General features: G+C 39.2%; 2 protein-coding genes across 2 annotated transcripts in view; one reads left to right on the top strand and one right to left on the bottom strand.

Moving 5' to 3' along the window:
- rev3l (REV3 like, DNA directed polymerase zeta catalytic subunit) overlaps positions 1 to 12,861 on the top strand; it is a 151,314-nt gene extending 138,453 nt beyond the window's left edge. Inside the window, exons 30-32 of the mRNA XM_079831491.1 lie at positions 4,788 to 5,034; positions 9,430 to 9,648; positions 11,894 to 12,861. Of these exons, the coding sequence (XP_079687617.1) occupies positions 4,788 to 5,034; positions 9,430 to 9,648; positions 11,894 to 12,034 (607 nt within the window). The 3' untranslated portion in view covers positions 12,035 to 12,861. The remainder of the gene's footprint in view (positions 1 to 4,787; positions 5,035 to 9,429; positions 9,649 to 11,893) is intronic.
- mfsd4b (major facilitator superfamily domain containing 4B) lies at positions 12,857 to 21,274 on the bottom strand. The gene is made up of 4 exons (XM_079831497.1): positions 20,731 to 21,274; positions 16,736 to 16,904; positions 15,053 to 15,169; positions 12,857 to 14,919 (listed from the first exon to the last, which is right to left on the bottom strand). Exons 1-4 carry the CDS (start codon positions 21,004 to 21,006, stop codon positions 13,634 to 13,636), a joined length of 1,848 nt encoding a protein of 615 aa, XP_079687623.1. The 5' UTR covers positions 21,007 to 21,274; the 3' UTR covers positions 12,857 to 13,633.
- Between the last annotated feature and the right edge of the window lie 2,032 nt (positions 21,275 to 23,306).

Below are 23,306 nucleotides of genomic sequence, written 5' to 3'. Positions count from 1 at the left end.
CAACTGTGTCTAAAGTGCTGGAAAAGAGAGAGTCAATAGTTTATGTTGCAACATCGAGTTCTTCTAAGCTATCTGGGATGCTGAGGAGATGAAACTGATGAGGAAGATTATTTACAAAGCAAATAGTCCTGCCATATTTGAAGCGAGGGGATGGCTTTGCAGCTTTAGCTAAATTAAGTATACATGATACTAGGTAGTGATCTGAGTTGTCATTGCTCTGCTGCAGAATTTCAACGGTATCAACATTAATTCCATGTGACAATATTAGGTCTAAAGTATGATTATAGCGATAAGTGGGTCCTGACACGTGTTGCCTAACGCCAATAGAGTTTAGAATGTCTCTAAATGCCAATCCCAATGCGTCTTTTTAATTGTCTACATGATATTAAAATCACCAACAATTAGTACTTTATCTACGGCCAGTACTAACTCTGATAGAAAATCAGCAAATTCTTTGGTAAAGTCTGTATTGTGCCCTGGAGGCCTGTATACAGTAGCCAACACAAATGTCAAACGGGTTTTATCAATTACTCTACATAACGTTACATAAAACACCAAAACATCAAAGGAATTATATTTGAAACCAGACCTCTTGAGTAATTCTGAAGATATTATTATAAATTACAGCAACCCCTCCCCCCTTACCTTTCAGACGCGGCTCGTGTTTATAACAATTATCTTGGGGGGTGGACTCATTTAAAGTAATGTAGTTTTTGCCAGGTTTCTGGCTTATTATCTAGATTGTTATCTGTAATCATATCTTTAACAATAAGCGATTTTGGGGAAAGGGATCGAATATTCAGCAACCCAAGCTTTATCACTTGTTCATCTGTATTATATCTGTTGTTTATTTGTTGGACATCAATTACATTTTTAACGTTGAATGGTTTTGATGTTTTTTTGTTTTCACTAATTCGGAGAACAGACACAGTCTCTGTGATAATATCTAGGAGTCTTTGTGTGTCGGGATTTATCTGACTTCTGTGACGTGAGACAGCTTCCTGACCTGGGCCCCAGTTAGTCAAGGTTTAGAATTGAAGAAGTTAATTTCAATGACAATGTTAATTTCCTGACACCTGTTGCCTTACTCCAATAGTTTAGAATCTCTCTAAATGCCAATCCCAATGTGTCTTTTTCATTATCTACATGGATATTAAAGTCACCAACAATTAGGACTTTATCTGCAGCCAGTACTAATGCTGATAGAAAATCAGCAAATTATTTGATTAAAGTCTGTATGGTGGCCTGTATACAGTAGCCAGCACAAATGTCAAGCGCAATTTATCACTTATACTCAAAACAATTATTTCTGAAATAGACATCTGAGTAATACTGAAGATGTTACTATAAATTACAGCAACACCCTGTTTTTGTAGTTCCAGTTCTACAAAACAGAGTTTAAATACACCAAATACATGGTTTAAAAGGTTAGAGGGCCACGTGTATTTTAGAAAAAAAATGAAAAGGGCCTTAAGATAAATGCTTCAGAAAAAAAAATTGAGCTGCAAATGATAATCACATTCATTTGAAATTGTTCTGTGATATCCTATGACATGCAATTAATCTAAACGCATATCACATTTATGATTGAACCCCGATTTTTAGTAAAGATTTAAGATGGACTCTTGTAAAAAACACATCATAAGATTGTTAATCATCCACATCATGGCCCATGGGTGCTTGGATCTCAATGATCGCTGCTTGCTATTGTTGTTGTTGTTGTTGTATTACAATAGTATTATACAATAGTACCAGGTCAGATGGTGGACCTGTGCCTAGACACGACCACAATGCAGCGTCAGTAGAGACTGTGTCAACTAGACTCTCCCCTGTGACGGCCTTGTTCACTTCACTTTCCCTCTGTACAGATGAAAGCGTTATCAAAATTATCGGAAATGGCTAAAAATGCTGTATTATTCATGCCAGACTAGTAATTTGGCGGTCATTTTGTAAAGAAAAACTATGCGCCTGTGAACATGCACATTTCAGCCTATAGACAAAACGCGCAATGCACTCATACATGCATTCCGTCACCATTCTCACAGATTCGCGTTTTGTGTTTACACGAAGATGATAACGGTATAGTTTCAAAACTATTTTAAAACCTGCCGCCGGGTGCTGTTGCCGTGCAGATGAGCGGTCAGAACCCATCGAGTTTAATCAGTGTTTTTTTTATTGAAAATGGTGTTGTCGTGTAAGTGGCCCCAAAGTAAATAACTAATGATTATTTACAACGGAAATCAATCAATCAAAAACTTACTTTAACTGGGCAATTACTTTTTCTAGAGATGATATACAGCTGAGAACAGGAAATGTCCTCATAAACCACTTTTACGTTGTAATACCAGTGTCATACCCATGTCATTTTACACATTTGTGTCCTCATAAATCACATAAACAAACACACACACACACATGGAGAGAAAGAGAGTTTAAAAAATAACACAACACTGCCACTTTTGGTGAGGGGAGGGCAGACAGAGAATAAATATTCAGAAGATTCAGAAGAAATATATTAAATCAAATAAATATACTGATCTGAAAAATAATATATTGATTTAAAATTTATCCAGGTTCAATTACCGAACATACAATCTTAATTTAATTCAAATAAAATAATGATTCTACAAGATATGGGACAATTTCTGTTTCCTTTTTTGTCCTTATTTAATCCCTCGCCATGGCAACACCGTTTGAGATATCCAATATCCGTTTGCATTTTAGCATCTTCCGTATCTTTTTCATGTTGAGCGAGTTTGGTGGAGATTGAACAAATCGCCTACGAGGAGAACGTAAAAACTCAGAGCCTGATTTATCCAAAAACTCAAATTCAAACCAAAATACCTGACTTCCTGTTGGTCGGAGCTAATGACTGTAAATTAGAAAGTTGTCCGGCTCGAAGAGAACAATATATGTACCGAGTTTGGTGACTGTAGATAAAACTAACCCCCCCACTTTTGACAAAAGGTGGCGCTATAGAGCCCATCCAACACACCCATTTCTGAGGCTTTGCCCATTTCCACTGACTGACATCTGTGTGTGTGTGTTGAGTTTCAAGCATACTAAGAGTCTCAAAAACAGCCAAAAAGATTATTAAACTTTGACAAGTTGCCATGGCAACAGTATTTAAAATATCTGGAGTATATTAAATTCCAGAGCATGAGTTTTCTGAACAACCCATAATAGCTCACTTCCTGTTGGGCTGATGCATAACTTAGAGCACGAAAGTTGTTCGGTCCGATGAGGTCTATATGTGTACCGAGTTTCATACATGTACGTGCAAGTGTGTTTGATATATGGACCAAGTTTTCAGACCCCACTTAAGGGGGTGCTGTCGAGCCCCCCTGCCACGGCCGGGTACCCACTTCAGCTCGGCCCTGATGGCCACGCATCAGTTTTCGAGCACGTTAAGTGCCCCAAAAGTACAAAAAAAATAATAATAATAATAATCTTTAGGGGAAAAATAGGGCTCTTCGCCCTTTCAGGGCTTGGGCCCTAATTAAGAAATTTAGGGGTGATATTTGATGCACATTTAACATTTGATCCCCATGTTCAGAACACTGTAAAGACATCATTCTTTCATCTGAAAAACATTGCCAAATTGCGTCCTATGCTGTCACTCCCGGTGGCTGAAAAGCTGATCAATATCTTTGTGTTTTCTCGCATTGATTATTGTAATGATTTGCTGGTCGGGGGCTCAAATGCTACCCTAAATAAATTACAGCTGGTTCAAAATTCAGCCGGCCGAATCCTGTCAGGAACCAGGACAAGGGATCACGTCACTCCAGTCTTGGAGTCTTTACATTGGCTCCCTGTCAGATTTCGGGTGAATTTTAAAGTTCTCATGCTTACTTACAAAGCTTTGAATGGTTTGGCTCCTCACTATCTTACTGAGCCCCCTACGTACCTGTGCGTGCTGTCCGCTCTTTGGAAACTGGCCTTTTAATCGTCCCACATACCCGTTTAAAATCTATGGGTGATAGGGCATGTTCTTCAGTCGCTCCAAGACTTTGGAATTTCTTGCCTGCTCGGATTAGGCAAGCAGAATTCCTTTTTAATTCCTTTTAAATGTTTTTAAATCCAATATGATTTATGGTAACAATATGGATGAAGCAGAGGCTATGAAAGAGTGTTCTGGATATGAGAGGCTAATGGCTATCACGGCCGCATCAGAGCTCTCTCATGCTTCACCTTCCCGTTTATGGCATCCTTTAGTTTAGTTGAACTTTTCCATTGCTTTATTTTGGTTGGACTGATGACATTACCCTACACTACCCACTACATGCAGACACAATGACTGACATTTAAGCAGATATTCTGACATTTTTGCGTTTATTTTGTTAAATCTAACATAATCTTTGTTTGAACAGTGTTTTAGTGTTACGTCTCCCTTATTTTGATGCAATCTAAGAGCAGAATAGCAACTATTGGGGGCTCGTCCAATCAAACTTGCAGAAAATGACAGTGTGTGCTACAGTAGTAGATTATTCATGTCATCAGGTGATCAGTAATCAGGCATATACATAATATATGCTTGTTTTTCCTGACTGGACTCTATTTATTGCATGCTGCAAGACTATTATTGTACCTGAGGCTGTTGCCTAGCAACACAGCCATTAACAGATGTTGAAATTAGATTTGAGGCATGGTTGAGAAGCATTTCTATCTTTGTTGAAAATTCAGAGATTCCTTGTTCTGAATCCAGGTTGAATCTAAATGCATTCAAATGTCGAACAAAGATTGCTGAACAAAAATTAAAAATGTTCTCTCTTTTCTATGTGTCTTAGGCGTATGATGGCGTATGATCGACGGTTGGAGCCGCGTGTGGGTGAACGGGTGCCGTATGTTATTGTGTATGGGATGCCAGGAGTGCCGCTCATACAGCTGGTTCGGCGTCCTGTAGAGGTACTGCAGGACGCCAGCCTGCGCCTCAACGCCACCTACTACATCACAAAGCAGATCTTGCCACCACTTGCAAGAATTTTCAACCTGATTGGAGTAGATGTGTTCAGCTGGTACCATGAGTTGCCGAGGGTTAGTTGTGTCATTTTGTCTTTGTTTCAATCTCAAGCATGATCATTTATATTCTGCATTTGCTCATTGATTACCGTAATTAGGTGTATTTACTAGTTCTTGTACTTTTGTTGCTTTTTGTATGTCTGTTCTGTAGCTATTTGAGAACTAAATTGTACTGAATTATACTAGCAATAATTGACATCTGGTGGTTGGTTATAAGATATAAAAAAATATTTATACAAATTTATATACTTTCATCTATCCCGGTTTCATATGCAGAGACAACTGTAAGTCATAGGTTGATTCTCATAAAAACTATAAACACTGGCTGTTTGAGCATCCAGACCAGCTTGACAAAAGCAACATTGGCTTAAAACCAGTGGTTCCCGAACTGGGAGTGTCCACCCCTAGGGGGAGCCTGGGGTTATAAAAAGGCAGCCGTGGCAAGGCTAAGGGATATTGTACAGTCAGCAGGTTGCTATGCAAAAAAAAGTCTTTAGGGTGATACAGGACCTATTTTTTTTTACCTCACGATAACTTGAGGTATTGTTTATCAGATGTAGCAGTTGTTGTGGTGAAATAACAGACCGCTAGATTACGCGATTGAAGAATCAGAATTGAGTATTGCAGCCATATGACAAGGCATATCTCACCCTCAGATTCACTAGTACAATAGAGACAGAGCGATACGCGTCATAATCTGAAGACCACGCCCACCGGAGGGGAAAACAATCCAAAGCTCTCCATTGACTTTGTTTGCATTGCGTGAAGCGGCCTCCTTGTCATTTCGGACTCATAACAAAAAACAGAACAATGTCTAAAAGCTGATATGTGACAGGGTGTACAGCAAACAAGCTAAACAAAACCCAAAAAAGTGGATACGGGCAATAGAGACAGAGCACATGTTATATTACACTGAGAACTACACCCACTAGAGGGGAACGTAATCAGCGACAGGAAATATAATATATAAAAATGACATTTGGATATTTGACTTAACAGTGACATGTTTACTGCACACAGAGGCATACTGAGTGTCAGGATCCTAAAATTCACCCATTCTTCCTGCTGAAGCTTCACGTTTTATTGCCTTTATCCACTTTTGTCTCCTTAAACGGCAGTGGCTCAGTGGTTCATGTAGGTTGTCTACAAACCAGAAGGTTGGGCGGCAGTGGCTCAGTGGTTCATGTAGGTTGTCTACAAACCGGAAGGTTGGTGGTTCAATCCCCGGTTCCATCTGACCAAGTGTTGAGGTGTCCATGAGCAAGACACCTAACCCCAGCTGCTCCCGACGAGCTGGATGGCGCCTTGCATGGCTGACACCGCCGTCGGTGTATGAATGGGTGAATGTGAGGCAATATGTAAAGCGCCTTGGATGGCCATGGGTCTGTTGAAAGCGCTATATAAATGCAGTCCATAAATGCAGTCCATAAACGCTTGTTTTTTTGGGTCGACAGCTAATAAAAACTTATTTCTGTGTTTTTAGCTTGTTTGCTGCACACCGTCACATAGCAGCTTTTAGACATTGTTCTGTTTCTTGTTTTAAGTCCGAAATGACAATGAGGCAGCCTCCCGCAATGCAAAGTCAATGGAGAGCGTTGGATTGTCGTCAACCCCCCCCCCCCCCCCCCCCCCGGTGTGGGCGTGGCCTAAATATGCTCTGTCTCTATGGTGGGTAATGAAGAGAGACCATGTGTATTAGCGAAAATATTAGCAAACAAGTTAAGATGCCATTCAGAGACTGAACTAGAAAACCTGTTCAAGATGATGTGGTGTGGTATTAATTAGTGTTTCAAAAATATCAAATTTGATTTAGCAAGCAAGGTGGGGATTTCAATGTTTGCGTTCTCTCAGAAGAGTTTTGTGTTGCTTTCACCTGAGAAACTTTGCGTTCGCTCGCAAAGACCTTTTCACTGGTTCATATCTTATGATAGTGCAAATGTAGTTTACAAACAGTGAAAAAAAACTTTAAATATATATTTTTTTTGACATTTAGCTGTTTGGGGATTATTTTATGGTGCCAAAATGTATTTACTTTACTGTAGGCTACCTAAAGTTTTACTAGGTAGCCTAATGTTTACTACTTTAACCGTTAAACTTATCGAGAGGAAAATAAAAATGTGTATATGTATATTGCACAAAACAAATGTTGTATTTTTTGACCAGTTTTAAATTTTTGCTCCTGAAATCCACCCTTCTGCTGGGATAAGTATAATCTAAATTTAATATATAAATTATAAATTTATATATAATATACATTTTTTTTGTTTTTGGATCAAAGGTATCCCAATCTTAAAAATGTTTTGAGCAACATAAACTGATGATTTGATCCAGATCAAAACCAAGATTGGATTTTGTGATCTAATCTGATTTCAGTATCCTTTTTGCTTTGAACCACCCATTTTCAAGATTTAATCCCATCCAATCAGATTACTTTTGAACAATTGGCTCCTAGTATCATATTTGTGCCACGTTTGTTTGTTTTTTTAAATGAGCAAAAGTTTCACTAATACATTATATACACATTTTTTCCAGGTCAAACAGGTAGTGCCACTCCAAACTCATGTCATTTGGTTGAGCCATTATTGGTGTGTCAGGCTGGTAGCAAGGCTTGAATTATTGTGCCGACAGCAGTGCAGAACCAGTGTTTACACTTTTTCAAGGATTCAATCATAGTTAACTCTGCATATATAAATTGGAGAAAGTGTTTTAACATTAAAGGTCCCATGGCATGAAATTTTCATTTTATGAGGTTTTTCAACATTAATATGAGTTCCCCTAGCCTGAATATTGTCCCCAAGTGGATAGAAATGTTGATCGGTGTAAAACCGAGTTCTGGCTGTCTTTCTCTGCCTTTGAGAAAATGACAGCCCAGACGAGCCAATCCTGAAGTCTCCTGGTTTGACGTCCAAGCAGGAACGGTTACCTCCCTTTCCTCCGCCCAGAGCATCTGGCACGCCCATGCAAACGCTCGAGAGAATAGAGATCATTGCTTGTGAACGAGTGAACGCTGGCAGTTTCTCAGTGTTTGGATGTACAAATGAAAACAGAAGTCTTTTTTCAGTTCCTTCTGATCTGTGATCAGTGATTTCTGATGTGTAGCTAATTATTTATTATTCGTGCACACGCAGCTCTCTCTCTCCAGACAGAACGGTGTTTTCTATCTTGTGAGTCAGTGTTTTTGTACGTCCTCGTCGCGTCTATCGGTTCTAAAATGTGCATACAGTCATGAGTTTCTGCTCAACATCGGCAGAGTCAGATCTTTAGAGATAAACTTCACACACACCGAAGCTCGGGCTGCACTGGCCAGTGGCCTTCAACATCCCCGACCCCCAGTACTGCATCTGGCCCACAGCAGATGCACCAAACGCGGCGTGAGATTAAGTAGAAGGGGGGTAAGCGTGAGCATATCTGGGCTAGCCAGCCTAGCCCCACAATAAACTGGATTACATTCGATTACTGCTGTTGTCTTTGTTTGCGCTGTGTACTCAACGCGCGTCACTGACGCTTTTATTTTATTTTAAAAATAATGCTATTATCAACACTTACTTTTAACTCGTTCATCTTGACAGCTGTAATGGTACTTTGCATGGGTTACAAAGTTGGTAATAATGATGAAGACGGACTCGGTGTGACCGGGACTCGTGTTTATTCAGAACTCTCGGATACAAACACAATAAACTCGCGCTGACTGACAGCGCTCTCATAACTCAGTAGCTACTATAAATAACTTTGTTAGCAATCGCTGAGCTCAGTCTCTGGTACATTAGTGATGTCCGGTTCGCGAACGATCTTTCTTTTGAACCGGTTCTTTTTAGTGAACCGAATCAGTTCACCAAATCGGACTGAATCGTTCTAAACGTTTCGCGTCTCCAGTCAGCGCTGATCCATAATTTACTAAAGTTACTAACTTTCTGACATGAGTGACAGTCCCTCCGACTAGAAATAGACTAATAACCTGAAGTATATGCTGTAACTACAACAGTTCAGACATGCTGAGAACTGATGTGAAGTGAACTCAGGTCCATCCGTCTCTCTGGCAGCAGCTCGTGCCTGCTCCTGCCTCGTAGACCTCGTTAAACCACGCCCCCTCCGCTCATTTAAAATGCAAAGATGTCAGCCAATCACAACAGTGGGCGTTTTTACTGAAGTCTCACAGCAGACATGCCTCTTGAAGCAGGGCATTCAGCCACAGGGCAAACAGCAGTATAGAAAAAATGCCTTTTATTTCTAAATTATGACATTTTATGATGTAAAAGTCATACTAACAATATAAGTACACCTCAGGAAACATTATAAAATAATAGAAAAATGCCATGCCATGGGACCTTTAAAAAAATTGCATGCTTCACCTTCTTTTAAAAGACATTAAAAAAAACTGCATTTGCCTGTTGGTGGTTTTTCATTACACAGGTACAGAAGGCATGGAGCTCTGTGGGGGGTGGAGGAGGAGATGAGGGCACAAGAAAGAGTACCATCTCTCAGTACTTTACATCACTGCATTGCCCAGTTTGTGATGAGCTGACACAGCTGGGAGTGTGTGAGAATTGCCGGGCCGAACCCCAGCGTGTTGCTATCCACCTACACCAAGACTTGCGGCTTTGGGAAAGCCAGCAAGACCAGCTCCTAAAGGTTAGAGGTCATGTTTCCTTAGGGGGCTTTCACTCACACTGGGCACATTTGTTGCGTTCCGAGTCCAAGCATGATTGTTCCCGGTGCCCCCCGCAGCGTTAGTCTCGTTTCACACTCAACTTAAAGGGGCACTTCAGCGCTAGGAAGATGAATTTGTATTTAAACTGTGTCATTTATGTAGTAGAAATGTGAAATTATTTTTGAATTTGGTGCCTTCTAGACTGAGAAAAGACAGAAAATGTATTTTTGTCTCATGTGGATGGAAGACAACAACTCCCAGAATGCACTTGCTTCGCTGCCCTATGAGGCCACTCCCTACACCGCCCCCAACGTCGTTTTGATCTTCATAATAATACAATAATTTTGTTCAGTTAGAGAATAAACACTACAATTAAAAACTGAATGTGTATTTTCAATAAAGTGTGAGAGAGTCGAACGAAAGTCACAGGACAAACGCATCAGGAGTCAGATTTTTATTCAGTAAGATCTGAGCAGAGCTGAGATAAGCTCGTCATTCTCAGATCGCATAACTTTCATAGGAATTCATTGAAAAGTTGAAACACTCACTTTGCTCTGAAGCGCTCCAGTTATGAATGCCCGAAGCTGAGCCGAGCACATTTACATTCTGAGAGTGACATCTCTCCCCTGTGGGCGGGTTGAAAACATGCGGAACAGCTCCCTCTACTGGCTGTAGTTTTTAGCCTCTGGCCAAAGAATCCTCAGGTGATGCAAAATTACGATATTTGCGTCATTGGAGGATTTTTTCCAGAAATAAAATGCATAATTCTCTCGTCTCAGGGGGATATGAGGGGGAAAGTACCATAATTCAAATATACTACGGGGTTTCTACTGATACAAAGCTTAATGCTAAATCACTGAAGTGACCCTTTAATTCTATCAAATCCTGGTGCATTTGCATTCACCTAACGTCATCACAAACGCGCACGCCACACTATAGAAAACAGAATGCGGTCAATATATTTTCTTTTATCAATTTGGTGCCATTATGTGTAGCAGAGCAAACAACACTGGTTTACTGTGTGCACGTTGCATGAAGGCGGCTATCTGCTGCTTGCAAACAGGCTCTTTTGAGGAGACAGCGGATTGCCATTCATATGCCGCCCTGATTGCCCTCGCTATGCGCGATTTATACTGCAGGCTCACTCTTGCTCGTATCAACACTATCATCCCTTACATGTGTTTTATTGAACTAAATACATTATAATTTAGGCCTGCTTGAAAACCAGTTTCAACCAGATTGATACAATAAGCACTTCTAAACTAATCACTAAGAACTTAACATAACATGGACAACAAAGCAGAACACCTGCTTCTATATCTAGATTATGTAAAGTCCCGTTTCCACTGAAATTACCCGGAACAATTTGTACCAGGAACTTTTTGTACAGGAACTTTTTTCCCCCCTGACGTGCTACTGTCTGCGTTTCCACTGCCGTCTAAAGTACCGTGAAGATTAGGCAAATTAGCCCAGAGACGTGGGACTGCGCGCGACTGTTCTTCCCAGTCACAGACGGACCGTAATCACTTTTGTGCGACACTGTCTGCAACAATAACAAGTATGGAGGAGATGCAAGCAGCGCTGCTTTTGCTGGTTATGTATTGGTTTACTAAAGAGGCAATTAACAAAACTGCGGAAAAGAGACGAGCACTGATACTAAGCGTATTCTGAAAGCTAGATTTAAAATAAGACAACGTATGTTATTATCAGCTGTTATGGACATTGACCGTGAGATGGCGGAGACAACGCGCGCCATCGGACAGAAAGAGCAAGATTGATATTATTTACTGAACGCAGAATGAACCTCACAAAAGACTTTTAAAAATGCCGGTTGAAATAAAATGCTGCGTGGAGTCAACCAATCAAATTACTCATTTTACTACTACTACATTTTTTTTGTTGCAATAAGTTTCTTTAATTATAACAACAAAGGCCGATCAAAAGACCAAAATAATAACATTAATAATAACATTAAAGTTTTGTTTTACTGACTAATGTGTGGATGTAATTTAGCATTTTCTTCAGCCTGACCCTTATTTCTTAAGCATTTGGTGTGAAAGACCAATTTTTCACTCGTTTCACTTTTTGCAACACATGAAAGGGCCTGAAGCTGCAATGAGCACCAGATTTGGGCAAAAGTTTGGCTATGTAAGACTAGGGGTCACATGCTTCATGTTTGTCATATATCAATATTTTTTTTATTTTCTGTTGTGATTTGATTGACAGGTATGTAGAAGTTGCAGTGGCAGTGCAGACCGTCAGGTGCCGTGTGTCTCATTGGACTGCCCTGTACTCTACAAATTGTCTCGTGTCAATCGGCATCTTTCCCGAGGACCATACCTTCGCCAGCTGCTGGAGCAGTTCTGATAGTCCTGCAGTTTGCCCCCTTTCATTTTACTCTGGTGCTATTAACACTCTGCCATTCAGCACAATTTCTATGTATCATGGTTTGAAAAGGTGTTTTTTTTTCCTATGTGAGAGAGTTTCCATCTTATACTGTTTGACTGGAACTGCAATGCAGGGGGACTAAAGAGGCCTTAAATACAGAAAAGAGGAAGATGATTTTGATGCACTGTGTTTGAATTTGCTTCGTAGTTGTTGTCTGAGTGTTCATTATTTTGGTACATTTCTGCAGATTGACAGGTCAAACATTTACAGCATTATCCTCTCTAAACTGAACCTCATACTGTAGCAATTTGTAAAGCAAGGAGATTCAGTACTGGCTGTAATTCTTGTGGAGCAATGTTTGACTACAGTTATTTTTCCCCTGTAAAATCAGTATGTTGTAAATAAGCCTTTGATGATCCCAAATTGTCTGTGAACACTGATTTTTAAAAAAGGAAAAACATTTAAAAAATCTTTATGCCCTGCTTAAGGATTTCACATGCTTTAAGTCTGTCCATTCTCTGCAGAGGCAAGCAAGTCAGTATTAGCCTTAACTTGGACTTCAGCAATATGTTAATTTATAATTATCTGTGTGTACAATTGTACTTTCTTTTTTTCCCTTTTTAAAAAACTTTTCTAACGCTTTCTCTATTCTAAACCAGACATTGTTTCCTATGTAAAAAATTAAAGAGCTACCAGAGCTCTGTAACCTGTTTTTGTAAACTTGTAAAAACTTACGGTGCTTTGTTTTCAAAGAACATTTGTGGTGGAGATTTAATATTGATATAATAAAAGTTGATGTATTTAACAAATACTTGTTTCTATTTAAATGGGTCCTTTGTTTTGTTTTTTTGTCATCTTGGGTTGTACACTACTGTAATTCCAGTCAGTCAAAATATTTATGCAGTGCAGAATTTTTTCCTACATACTGTTTGGTCAATAAAATTGTTATACAGATTGAGACATTTCTAGGAAGTAAGAGCTGCTTTAAGTTCATACAAAATTGTCAATATATTTAAATGCCGTTACAGAACTTTTGGGGGGCAAAAAAAATCAAAATTTAATAGAAATATTTAGTGAACATAAAATGAGAACTTTCAAGAAAGACTTCAGGATCAAAATATTACTATTATTGAAACTTTTTATACATTCAATCTAACCATACAATACAAAAAAATGTTGCCTTAATCTTTTCACAGTTTTTAAGACTGGTGTATTGTGCTGGTTACAATTGTACAGAAACCTTTGATTTAAGGTAAATCAACCAACAATAACAAATGAGGAGAGATGTAGAAATCCAATATCTTAATGTAATCCTAATAGAGTTCCATGATAAGGCTGATCGTCAATGACAGGACAATTCTCAGTTGATGTCCAATATGATAATCCTGTACAGTGGTGGGTAGAAAAAGTTTTGGTGTTGCCAAAAAGATGTCAAACATGCAACTGGCATTTAGAAAGTGCAAATCAACTGGCTCGTGTGATCTTTTCAACAAAGAAAAAAAAGTGCCACAACAAAAATGTACCAGCCACTTCAGTTCCTGGCTAAAGTCTGAAACCTATTTGATGTAGTGCAATATATTAGTCCTTCTTCTCCCTATTTAGGGACATTAAGAGTTTGCGCCTGGGAGAGTCTGTGGAAAAAGATGGAGTGTTAGACAGAGAGGCCAGGGTTGTGGTGTCTCTTGAGGGTGCTGCTGACAATGGGGCGGCCATTGATTGGGCAGCAAGCGTACTGGCTGCAACATCAGGTGGCACTGAGGCTTTAGAAGGAGAGCTCAACAGGCTGGCATCATCCATCTCTATCACCTCAAAGTCCGCATCATTCCACTGGTCAGCTTCACTTTCATTTTCTTGCTCCTCTTCCTCCACATTGTCCAGCAGTGCTTGGCGATACTCGCTGTCATCCGCATCCTTGGTGCGTCTCCCTGACATTTTGCGTAAGGTGGCGTCCCCTCCTGGTGACGCTAGTTTGTACAAGACAGGGAACAGGATAGAAGTGAAGGTGGATGTGCAAAGTGCCAGGTACATTAGCAATGGCTGATTCTGCACCTGCCCTAGTAAAAAGCCCAACAGAGCTGGCAGAACCATTTCTCCAAGAGCTGCACCCACCACAAACACTGAAGCTGAGCGCCCTGTCACAGTTGTGTACTGCTCAACCCATGAAATCCCACTGGGAAAGGTGGTAGACATAGAGACACCATACAGGCCAGTGCAAGTCCAGAGCATAGGGACATTTTTGTTAAAAAGACACAGCAGGAGCGAGGAAACTGTGGTACCCACTAGACTCAGCAGGATCAAGGTGCCTGGGCGCAGGCAAGTCGCAAAGAATATGGCCAGACCACGACCAGCAGCAAACGTCCCCCAGAATAGCGAATTCAGTCCTGCTGCATGAGCCGATTCCATATGAACATAGTCCTTGCTATAGGTAAATATAAATGAACCATACGCCACCTCGCTTCCAACATAGAAGAAAAAGAACACAGACAACAGGAATATGAGTGTGTTGTGATGTTTGGAGAACAACTGCTTCCCTGAGGGTGTCTTTGCCCTATTTGAATTGGGGGAACTGCAGGAGTACAGGATAAAAAAGAAGAGTGACACAAGTAAAACAAAAGCGCCAATCACAATGTAGGCCCACATGGATGGTAAAGGAGCACTCTTTGGATGGGAGAATGGCAAGATAGTCTTAGAGGCGTGGCCAGACACCAGAGGAGTGTTAATGGAGACATTGTTGGAACGGTGGCCGAACAGCAGCTTGGCTATGATTGGGGAGGCAAAGGCTCCAGCAGCAAAGCTAAAGTGCAGAGCCTGCAGATGAGGCCCAGCCTGCTCTCCCCATGTGTTCAGTATGAGAACATTACCACCTGTTGACAACCAGAAACTCAAAGAGTTACAGAAGAAGCGATATAGGATATTTTTTAAATTGTGTCACCTAAAATTCATATTGTTAATTGCTTAATGCTGGTATTACACTATAAACACTGGGAACGTGCTTACCTGTATCTAAAATTCCCATTGAAACCCCCACACCGGACATCAAAACTGTGAGAAGCCAAGCCTTTTTACAGAAGGGAGTGCCAGACATCCCAAACGCTGTGATTAACATTGAGAAGCCTGCAGATATAAATGAACCGTAATCACCAAGAGAATCATACTTGATAATATCACATATCCACAAAAAATAACTATATGATTAAATGCTCCAGACCAGTCTACTACTGACAAATGTCCAACTGCCATGACTTTTCAAAAACATTTCAGCCAAATAAATCTGCAATTCTGTGGGGTCCTCCTACCACAAAACATACACTCAGGGGTCGGCAGGTGGAGGGTTAATCGCTGGCAAGTGAGCAAAAGTGAGAGAGACGTATGTATTACGTTCAGATAAAGCAAGGGTTTTCAAACTTTATGATGCCAAGGAATTATAATGAACCTTTTAAGAGGGACCCCCTTCCTAAAATCCATATATATACATTTTTATGTATGAAAAAAACATTTAAACTGTTATAAATAGTAAGTGTGACATTATAAATACAACATTGTAAAAACATATTGTTTCCAAACTTAAAGGGTAACTTCAGTGATTTAGCATTAAGCTTTGTATAAGTAGAAACCCGTTAGTATATTTTAATTATGGTACTTTTTATTACGGAGAAAAGTGAGTGTTTCAACTTTTCAATGAATTCCTGTGAAAGTTTAGCTTCCATATGCGATCTGATAATGCGCCGAGAATGACAGCCACGCTTACCTCAGCTCTGCTCAGCTCTTCTCGTAATGAATGAAATCTGACTCCTGCTGCGTCTGTGACATGACTTTTGTTCGGCTTTCGTTTAATGCCCGAGCCAAGCGGCCGTGCGCATTCACATTCTGAGTGAGATCCCACCCCTATGGGTGGGTTGATAACATGTGGAACTAGCTCCTTCTACTGGCTGTAGTCTCTAGGCTCTGGCCAAAAAATCCTCAGATGACGCAAAATGACGATATTTGCGTCATCAGAGGATTTTTTCCAGAAATAAAATGCATAATTCTCTCGTCTCAGGGGGACATGAGGGGGTGAATGTACGATAATTCGAATATACTACTGGGTTTCTACTGATACAAAGCTTAATGCTAAATCACTGAAGTAACCCTTTAATATTTAAGGTTCTGCACTATTTCTATCTTAGCCATTATATATTTAAAATGTGTTTATGTGGGGCGTGGGTGGGGAGGGGGCTGTGGCACAGTGATTAACTCAGAAACATAAAAATTTTGATTGTTGGCAGGACCATGTCTCATGAACTCGTGCATGATAGTTTGTAGCAGAGTAACAGAATTATTTTGGGAATTTAGCTAGCTTTTTTGTAGCCATCCTCTTATTTTGTCCTCTCAGTGCTTTCCTCTTTTTCTTTTTGCATCATTTAAATAAATAGTTCTGCTCTAAAGTCTTTGCTTCACTTAACCAATCAAAGGTTACTCAAATCTAAACGTAACTTCATTAGCTTCATTGGGTGATAGTGCAAGGATTGCAGAATACCCAGACCTGTAACCTTGGTGTTGAGTCCATATCTTTAACTGTTAGACACACTCACCATAATCAACACATATTTTTATAAGTAAATAATTTACTAAAGTTAAATATTAAAATGCCTCTTTCATTCAACACATTGTCCTTTTCTCTGTAGAGTTCATGGGCCTTACCCGAAAGCAGATGAGGATTCACACAGTCAAAAAGGATCCCTCCTAACAGGGAGCCTCCAATGTATCCTGATGCACGACTCACAAATATATAGGATAAATTACTGATGTTCTTGTTGACATTGATAGCCAGGTCTTCAAAGGTAGGGCCCAATACAGAGATAGCCATTCCCTATAAATATACCATATAAACAAATTCATAAATATAAAAATATAGAAGATAATTTATGTGCAGCACATTCCAGCATTTGCACATAAAATTGATTGATATCTTACAGAGGTAGAGTAATGGCATAAAATGGTAATTCTATATTCACATACCAGTATTTACATGGAACTCCAAACAATACCAAGATATGAGGTATTAAAAAATTAAAATGTACTTTGTGTGAATGCATACAATAGGTTTATAAACGATGACTGCTTAGGAATCAAAATGTATAATTGCTTAAGTTAGTTATTGACATTTATAAGTAAATAATGTGCAAAAGAAAAAACTGACCAGCCACTACAGCTTTTACTAAACTACAGCCAGAGTGACCATGCTAATATCACCGTAATCGTGTACCTTGTAGACAGATGCAATCAGAATTACCACATGTCAAAATATCATAATATTAACCTACATTTATTGTACCTAGGCCCAGTTTAACCTGTCAGTCATGTTACACCACTGCTAACTTGTCTGGAATTTCACTTGTGCAAATAATCCTGTTTCATAACAATACGGTAAAACGAACAGGAATTACCATAACAATGATTTTAACATCCATTTCCAGTTATTTTTCAGTCAATTGCTTTTTAAAGGGGTGGTAAACCACGATTTCACTATTCTAACTTTAGCTAGCGTGTAATGTTGCTGCTTGAGCATAAACAACATCTGCAAAGTTACAACGTTCAAAGTTTAAAGCAAAGGGAGATATTTGCTTTTAAAGAAATCAATTTCTAAGAACTACAGCAAACGGCCGGTAGGCGACTACAGACATTCCTCCAATATTTACATAAACCCCTCCTCCGAGAATAAGGGGGGGCGAGGCCATTTTGTATCACTGCGTTGTTGTGGTTTGTAGGCTGGAGTGTTGTTGCCGCAATGCCAACGAAACGCTGTTATTTTCATCCGGATTGCAGGTCTGGGGTACTTGCTTTGTTCAGCCTTCCTAGGGACGGGGGTGCGTTGCACTGCGTTTAACATACAGCATGTTATATGCATGTGTGTATGAGACAGAGGGGAACAGGTCGCATTTGCAGCAGATATATGCTGCCCATCATAAATCAAAGCACGAGACAGGCAGGGGTCGGAGGAGAAGACTGGAAATGTGACATAATGTATTCGTCTGTATTTGCAATTCACGAGCCACGGTTCAGCTGCGCAAGACAAACACTGCCAGTGTGTGGATGCACGACGGGCGTGCGCGGCTCCCCCTGCACATTTCACGGAGGAAAGCTTCCACAATCTTTGCGAGTTCAATGAAGGATTCGCACAACGGCTTGTCCTGAAAGATGGATTTAAAAACAGAAGCTGTTTACGGGCCACAACCTGTAAGTATGATTTATTTTTCTTCGATGTGTTTTCCTGTAATAGTTCGTATTGTTAATTGTACATTGTAGCAAGGAATTACACAGATGACAACGCTGTTCTGCAAACCAGTCTGTTAAATGCTCATTCATACTTAACGTTATCCGACGAACACCTAACGTTACAAACACTAACGTTAAAATCTCAACAGCGAACTTGGCATAAGTGTAAATTATTCTTTGATTAGAGCTTTTATGTATTGTTTATCTACAGGCATGCTAAACATGGTTCTGTGTTTGATTTGGCTACTAGTAAAGCCAATGTTTAGTGTTCGTTTTGGGTTAATAGTTCTTGCGACAGATATTTGGCTATAATCGTTCTAAAAATACAAAAGTAACAGTGCCATTCAGTAGCGATCACTATAGATCCGCAGTCTTTACTCTTGAGGAATGAACAGGTTCTGCTCGATCATCTTCACTAAAATGTTCTGGGTCTGATTCGGGCTCAGATTGGTATGGTTTTATTGACGCCATTGTTTTCTAATACAGTGAGTGGAGTAAACATGAATATTCATGAGATTTCTCTTGCTGTGGGCAAGAGAATGGCACCGTTTGTCACTGTTGAGACAACACGCAAACGAATGTAACTGAAAATATTAGTGCGCTCCTCAAATCGCAACTCGTTTCATGGATTATTTCGAGTAGACAATGTTAAGCATTAACTGCAACAGTTCACATTTTCAAAACAATGAATAGTTTGTGTAATATGACAAATCGTTGTTTTGCCTGATTGATTACAGGCATTCAGATAAATAAGGACACAGAGCAAACAATGAGCGAATAACCACTTGTCCAGGCTAACACAGATTATTATTAATTATTTGTGCCCTAATAAAATGTTTAAAAGATAGCCTGGTGTGAGTCATCCTGAATTTCTTGTTAATTATAGCCAGTATTTCTGTTAACTATAGGTAAACTACATACCCACTGAGGAAAATATTTTATTAATCTTGTAGTCATCATAATAAACATTGTAATTTGTACTTGATTACAGTGGATAAAGCTTTAAAGCAGTGGTTCTTATAAGTTCTCACTAGTGGTACACAGAGGAATCACTATAATGTTAATGTTAAAACGCATACATTTTAGAGAGAGAGAGAGAGAGAGAGAGAGAGAGAGAGAGAGAGAGAGAACGAGAGAACGAGAGAACGAGAGAGAGAGAACTATGAGAACTATTTATTCATATATTTATTATATTATTAGTTCTTTCTTAGATTCTCTAAACTGTATTTGACTGTTACAAATACAAAACAATAGAGAAAAACATGATGCACTCTTTTGAGGGTCCACTTAAAAGGATTGGTTGTTCAAAAATAACAATTCTGATGCCCTCATCTCATTTCTAAGTTGTAGGCTATGAATAAAAAAAAAAATTTCAGTGTATTTTTGTACATATAATAGAAGTCAATGGATACCAATATTGGTTCTACTGGTTCCCAATAAGAGTAAATGTTGACAGAAATGTAATTTTTGGATGTACTATACCTTTAATCGATTAGTACTTGGAGTATTTGATTCCCAAATAGGTGTCTGTGGAAAGATTCTGATGCTTTTCTGTTAAAGCCTTAAAATATGTGACAGATACAAGTAAATGGGCATTTACTATTCAAATTCATTTTAAAGCCTCACACATTAAATAAAAAGAGTAAAAAAAACTGTAGGCTATTAGCCTGGACGAGGGGTTATTCGCTCATTGTTTGCTTTGTGTCCTTATTTATCTGAATGCCTGTAATCAATCAGGCAAAACAACGATTTGTCATATTACACAAACTATTCATTGTTTTGAAAATGTGAACTGTTGCAGTTAATGCTTAACATTGTCTATTCGAAATAATCCATGAAACGAGTTGCGATTTGAGGAGCGCACTAATATTTTCAGTTCCATTCGTTTGCGTGTTGTCTCAAGGCCACGCCCACAGCAAGAGAAATCTTATGAATATTCATGTTTACTCCACCCACTGGAACTGTTTTTCACAGGAACTGAATATTACACAACACCGGTAAAGGTAAGGGGCGTGGCGTTTCCGACAAACGTACACTAGGCGGTTAGCGAATCAGAACACACTGGGCCAGCTAACCAATCTGAGCCCATTGCGTATTTTTGAGGGACTGGCTTCATACAACCCGGAAAGCATCAGACCGTTTTACAAGGAGGGACAGAGCAGTGTAGAATAAAGCTCAAACATATGAAAAATAATGCATTTTTTAAAATACGAAGCATGAACACGTTACAGTGCACCCCACAAACACAATCAAGCCTTCGAAAGAATGTGTTTTACCACCCCTTTAAACAGCCACAGGACATTTTCAGACATAAAATAACAGCAGGAGATAGGACAGTAAAATCACACGTTTCAAAGGCTTATGTGTGTTCATATCATCGGTTTCTATTTTCCACATGCAAGTTGAACATATAGACCCACCAGTCCGAGAAACGATGCGCAAAGCACAAGGCTGACCAGCCATCGCCAGCATGTCCCAGAATTGCCCTGGCTCCGTCCTGGTCGAATTACATCAACCTGATCGGACTCCGGGTTCAGCACCACTTTACCCCCCTTCAGAGCACTTTTCAGCCCCTCCTTAACGTCCTTACGCTTGTCGAAAAGCGTATCCTCTTCCTGTTCTTCGTGGTCAATGTCCTCTTCCATCTTGGCAAACCGAACGTGTTTTTTCTTCGGTGCTGCTTCAGCAGGTGTCATGGCAGCACGATTCTCGTGCTGTTGTGTACGTAAATCGTCAATGCTGCGCTGAAGCGTTTCGTGGGTTTATGGCCGACCTAAAATGACCCACATTTGACCTATTCGTGACTATCAACGTACTGCAATAGTTTTATTTAAGAAGAAAATAACAGTAAAACTGAATAAAATTGGCGTCGATCATTAGTTGAGCAGAAACAATATACACTGTAAATTACAGACTCTAGTTACACACTTTGAGCTTCAAACTTCCGGATATAATGATGTGCGCATGCGCAAAAACGCAGACCAACAATACAGTACGTCACTTCTCAGACATTCTAAATCCGATTAATGTTCAATGCATGTTCTATCGGCGAAAACAAATTTATTTAAATTTATTAATAATAATCATAATAATAATATAAACTGATAAATAATAATAAACACTGCAATATTAAAAATAAATATAACTATTAAAAATAAGATAAAATAAATAAATAAGATAAGTCATGGTGACTTTAGACAATTCAAAAGTTGTGTCCCAATCCATCATGGGATGCTGGTTGGTGGTTTGCCGTACCCCAACATGGGAAGTGGGGGGGCAGGTTGGGGCCCAGACTCAGAGAGGGGTGGCACATTTAAATACATGTAAACAGTGAACCAGTATAAATAGCCCTACACTGGAGGTAATAATACTGAATATTATTGATAACAAAACGTGTTATAATGAGTGAAAATGAATTCAAAATGAGCAACTTCAAATGTGATTTGAAATAACAAATAACTCAACAGTAGTAGAAGAACATGGGTTGTGGTAAATGCAATCCAAGCAATATTTTTTCCATTATAGTTGTATATAGTTTTAAACAAGATGGAGCAACATAACTGACAACAGTAGAAAGGCTTTTGAGCTCAACAAGAAGCTGTAGCAGTGTTTATTCATATTTATATTACATTATAAATATATTATTTTTGTTTCCCACAGGATTTTGTGAGACTGTGCTGGGTTGACATTGGTCCTCTAGGGGCTGCTCCCCAAAATAAAATTTGTTTATTTTAAATTTAAATGCATAAATCTGGTGCATTTTGAGAGAAAAATTAAGTGACTAGATCCATGAAGAAATTTGTTTTTTTGTAAACAATTTTGTACTTTAGTAGTAATTTATTTATTGGTTGCATAGATGTGAATGGTGATGGTATAGGGCACATAAATGATAGTTCATAAATGGTAAAACATGTAGGAGTTTTAATTCTAACCATAAAAAATATACAGCAAAAGAGGTTTCCTTCGTTGAATTAACTTATTTCTAGAATAATTAGTGGGGGCCTGTAATACATATTTATCATGTGAATATTTAGGCTACTAGGGGTCTAACTGTTCAAATTCCTCATGGTTCAGTCTGTATGTGCTATATTCAGGGAAAAAAGAACTACTGACAAATAAAAATAAAGAAAATAAAAACAAATAATCTAGCAACGGCACACAAAATGCACCAGATTTATGCATTTAAATTTAAAATGAACAATTTTCTTTTGGAGAGCATTTCCCAGGACCCCCTAGCCTAGAGGGACCAATATTTACACAGCACAGTCTCACAAAATCCTGTGGGAAACACAAATAATATATTTATAATGTAATATAAATATGAATAAATACAATCAGAGCAAAGATACTTTTAAAATAAACAGTGCTTTTCAGGTTTTTCTGGTAGGTCTAACATTAGTTCTCAGGTACAGAAATTGAATATCAGTAATCAAATGTAAAATAACATTGCATATTTGACTGTATAAATTAAATAATTGTTATTAAAGTTACAAAGGCTAGAGCAGTGAGTGATTTCCTTGTCTTTTGTTGTTTGATTAACATTAAAAACACAGCCAGCAAGAATATTAGTTTGCTAGAATACTCAAGACGATCATGTTGACAATTTTTGTGTGAATTTGTCCGTTTAAGCGCAAGACTTTAAAGAGAACTGCGTGCTATCTGAGATGTGGGTTTCAGGCGCAACTTCTCATTCGCGTGTCTGGCTCCTGAATTGGCTTAGTTTTAGTTTATTTTTGTGCGCAAATGATTTTTAATAAGCTTTAAAGCAGAGAAACCAACCACCGCACTTCGCCGTCCGTTTGCGCCCACTATTTACTCCGAATACAACACGTGACGGTAGAGTGGTTCCTCTCCAGTGCAGAGGCGCTCCACAACCACAACAACAACAGAGGGATGAGTGCAGTGTCCACTTAGCCTGGGAAACCCAGACAACTTCCAGCAGATTTAGAGTTAATACTGAGAATGGTCTGGTTTTAACCGGGCTAGTGGCCACTTG

Source organism: Gobio gobio, assembly GCF_949357685.1.
Source record: "Gobio gobio genome assembly, chromosome: 12".
Taxonomy (NCBI): Eukaryota; Metazoa; Chordata; class Actinopteri; order Cypriniformes; family Gobionidae; genus Gobio; species Gobio gobio.
The sequence above is the reverse complement of the archived record's forward strand: the minus strand, read 5'-3'. Positions and strand labels throughout refer to the sequence as shown.

Coding starts and splice junctions, on each gene's coding strand:
- mfsd4b (XM_079831497.1), bottom strand. CDS start 21,006: ATGACACCTGCTGAAGCAGCACCGAAGAAAAAACACGTTCGGTTTGCC. Junction 16,905..20,730: donor GCGCATCGTTTCTCGGACTG/GTGGGTCTATAT, acceptor GTATATTTATAG/GGAATGGCTATCTCTGTATT. Junction 14,920..15,052: donor AATGGGAATTTTAGATACAG/GTAAGCACGTTC, acceptor GGTTGTCAACAG/GTGGTAATGTTCTCATACTG.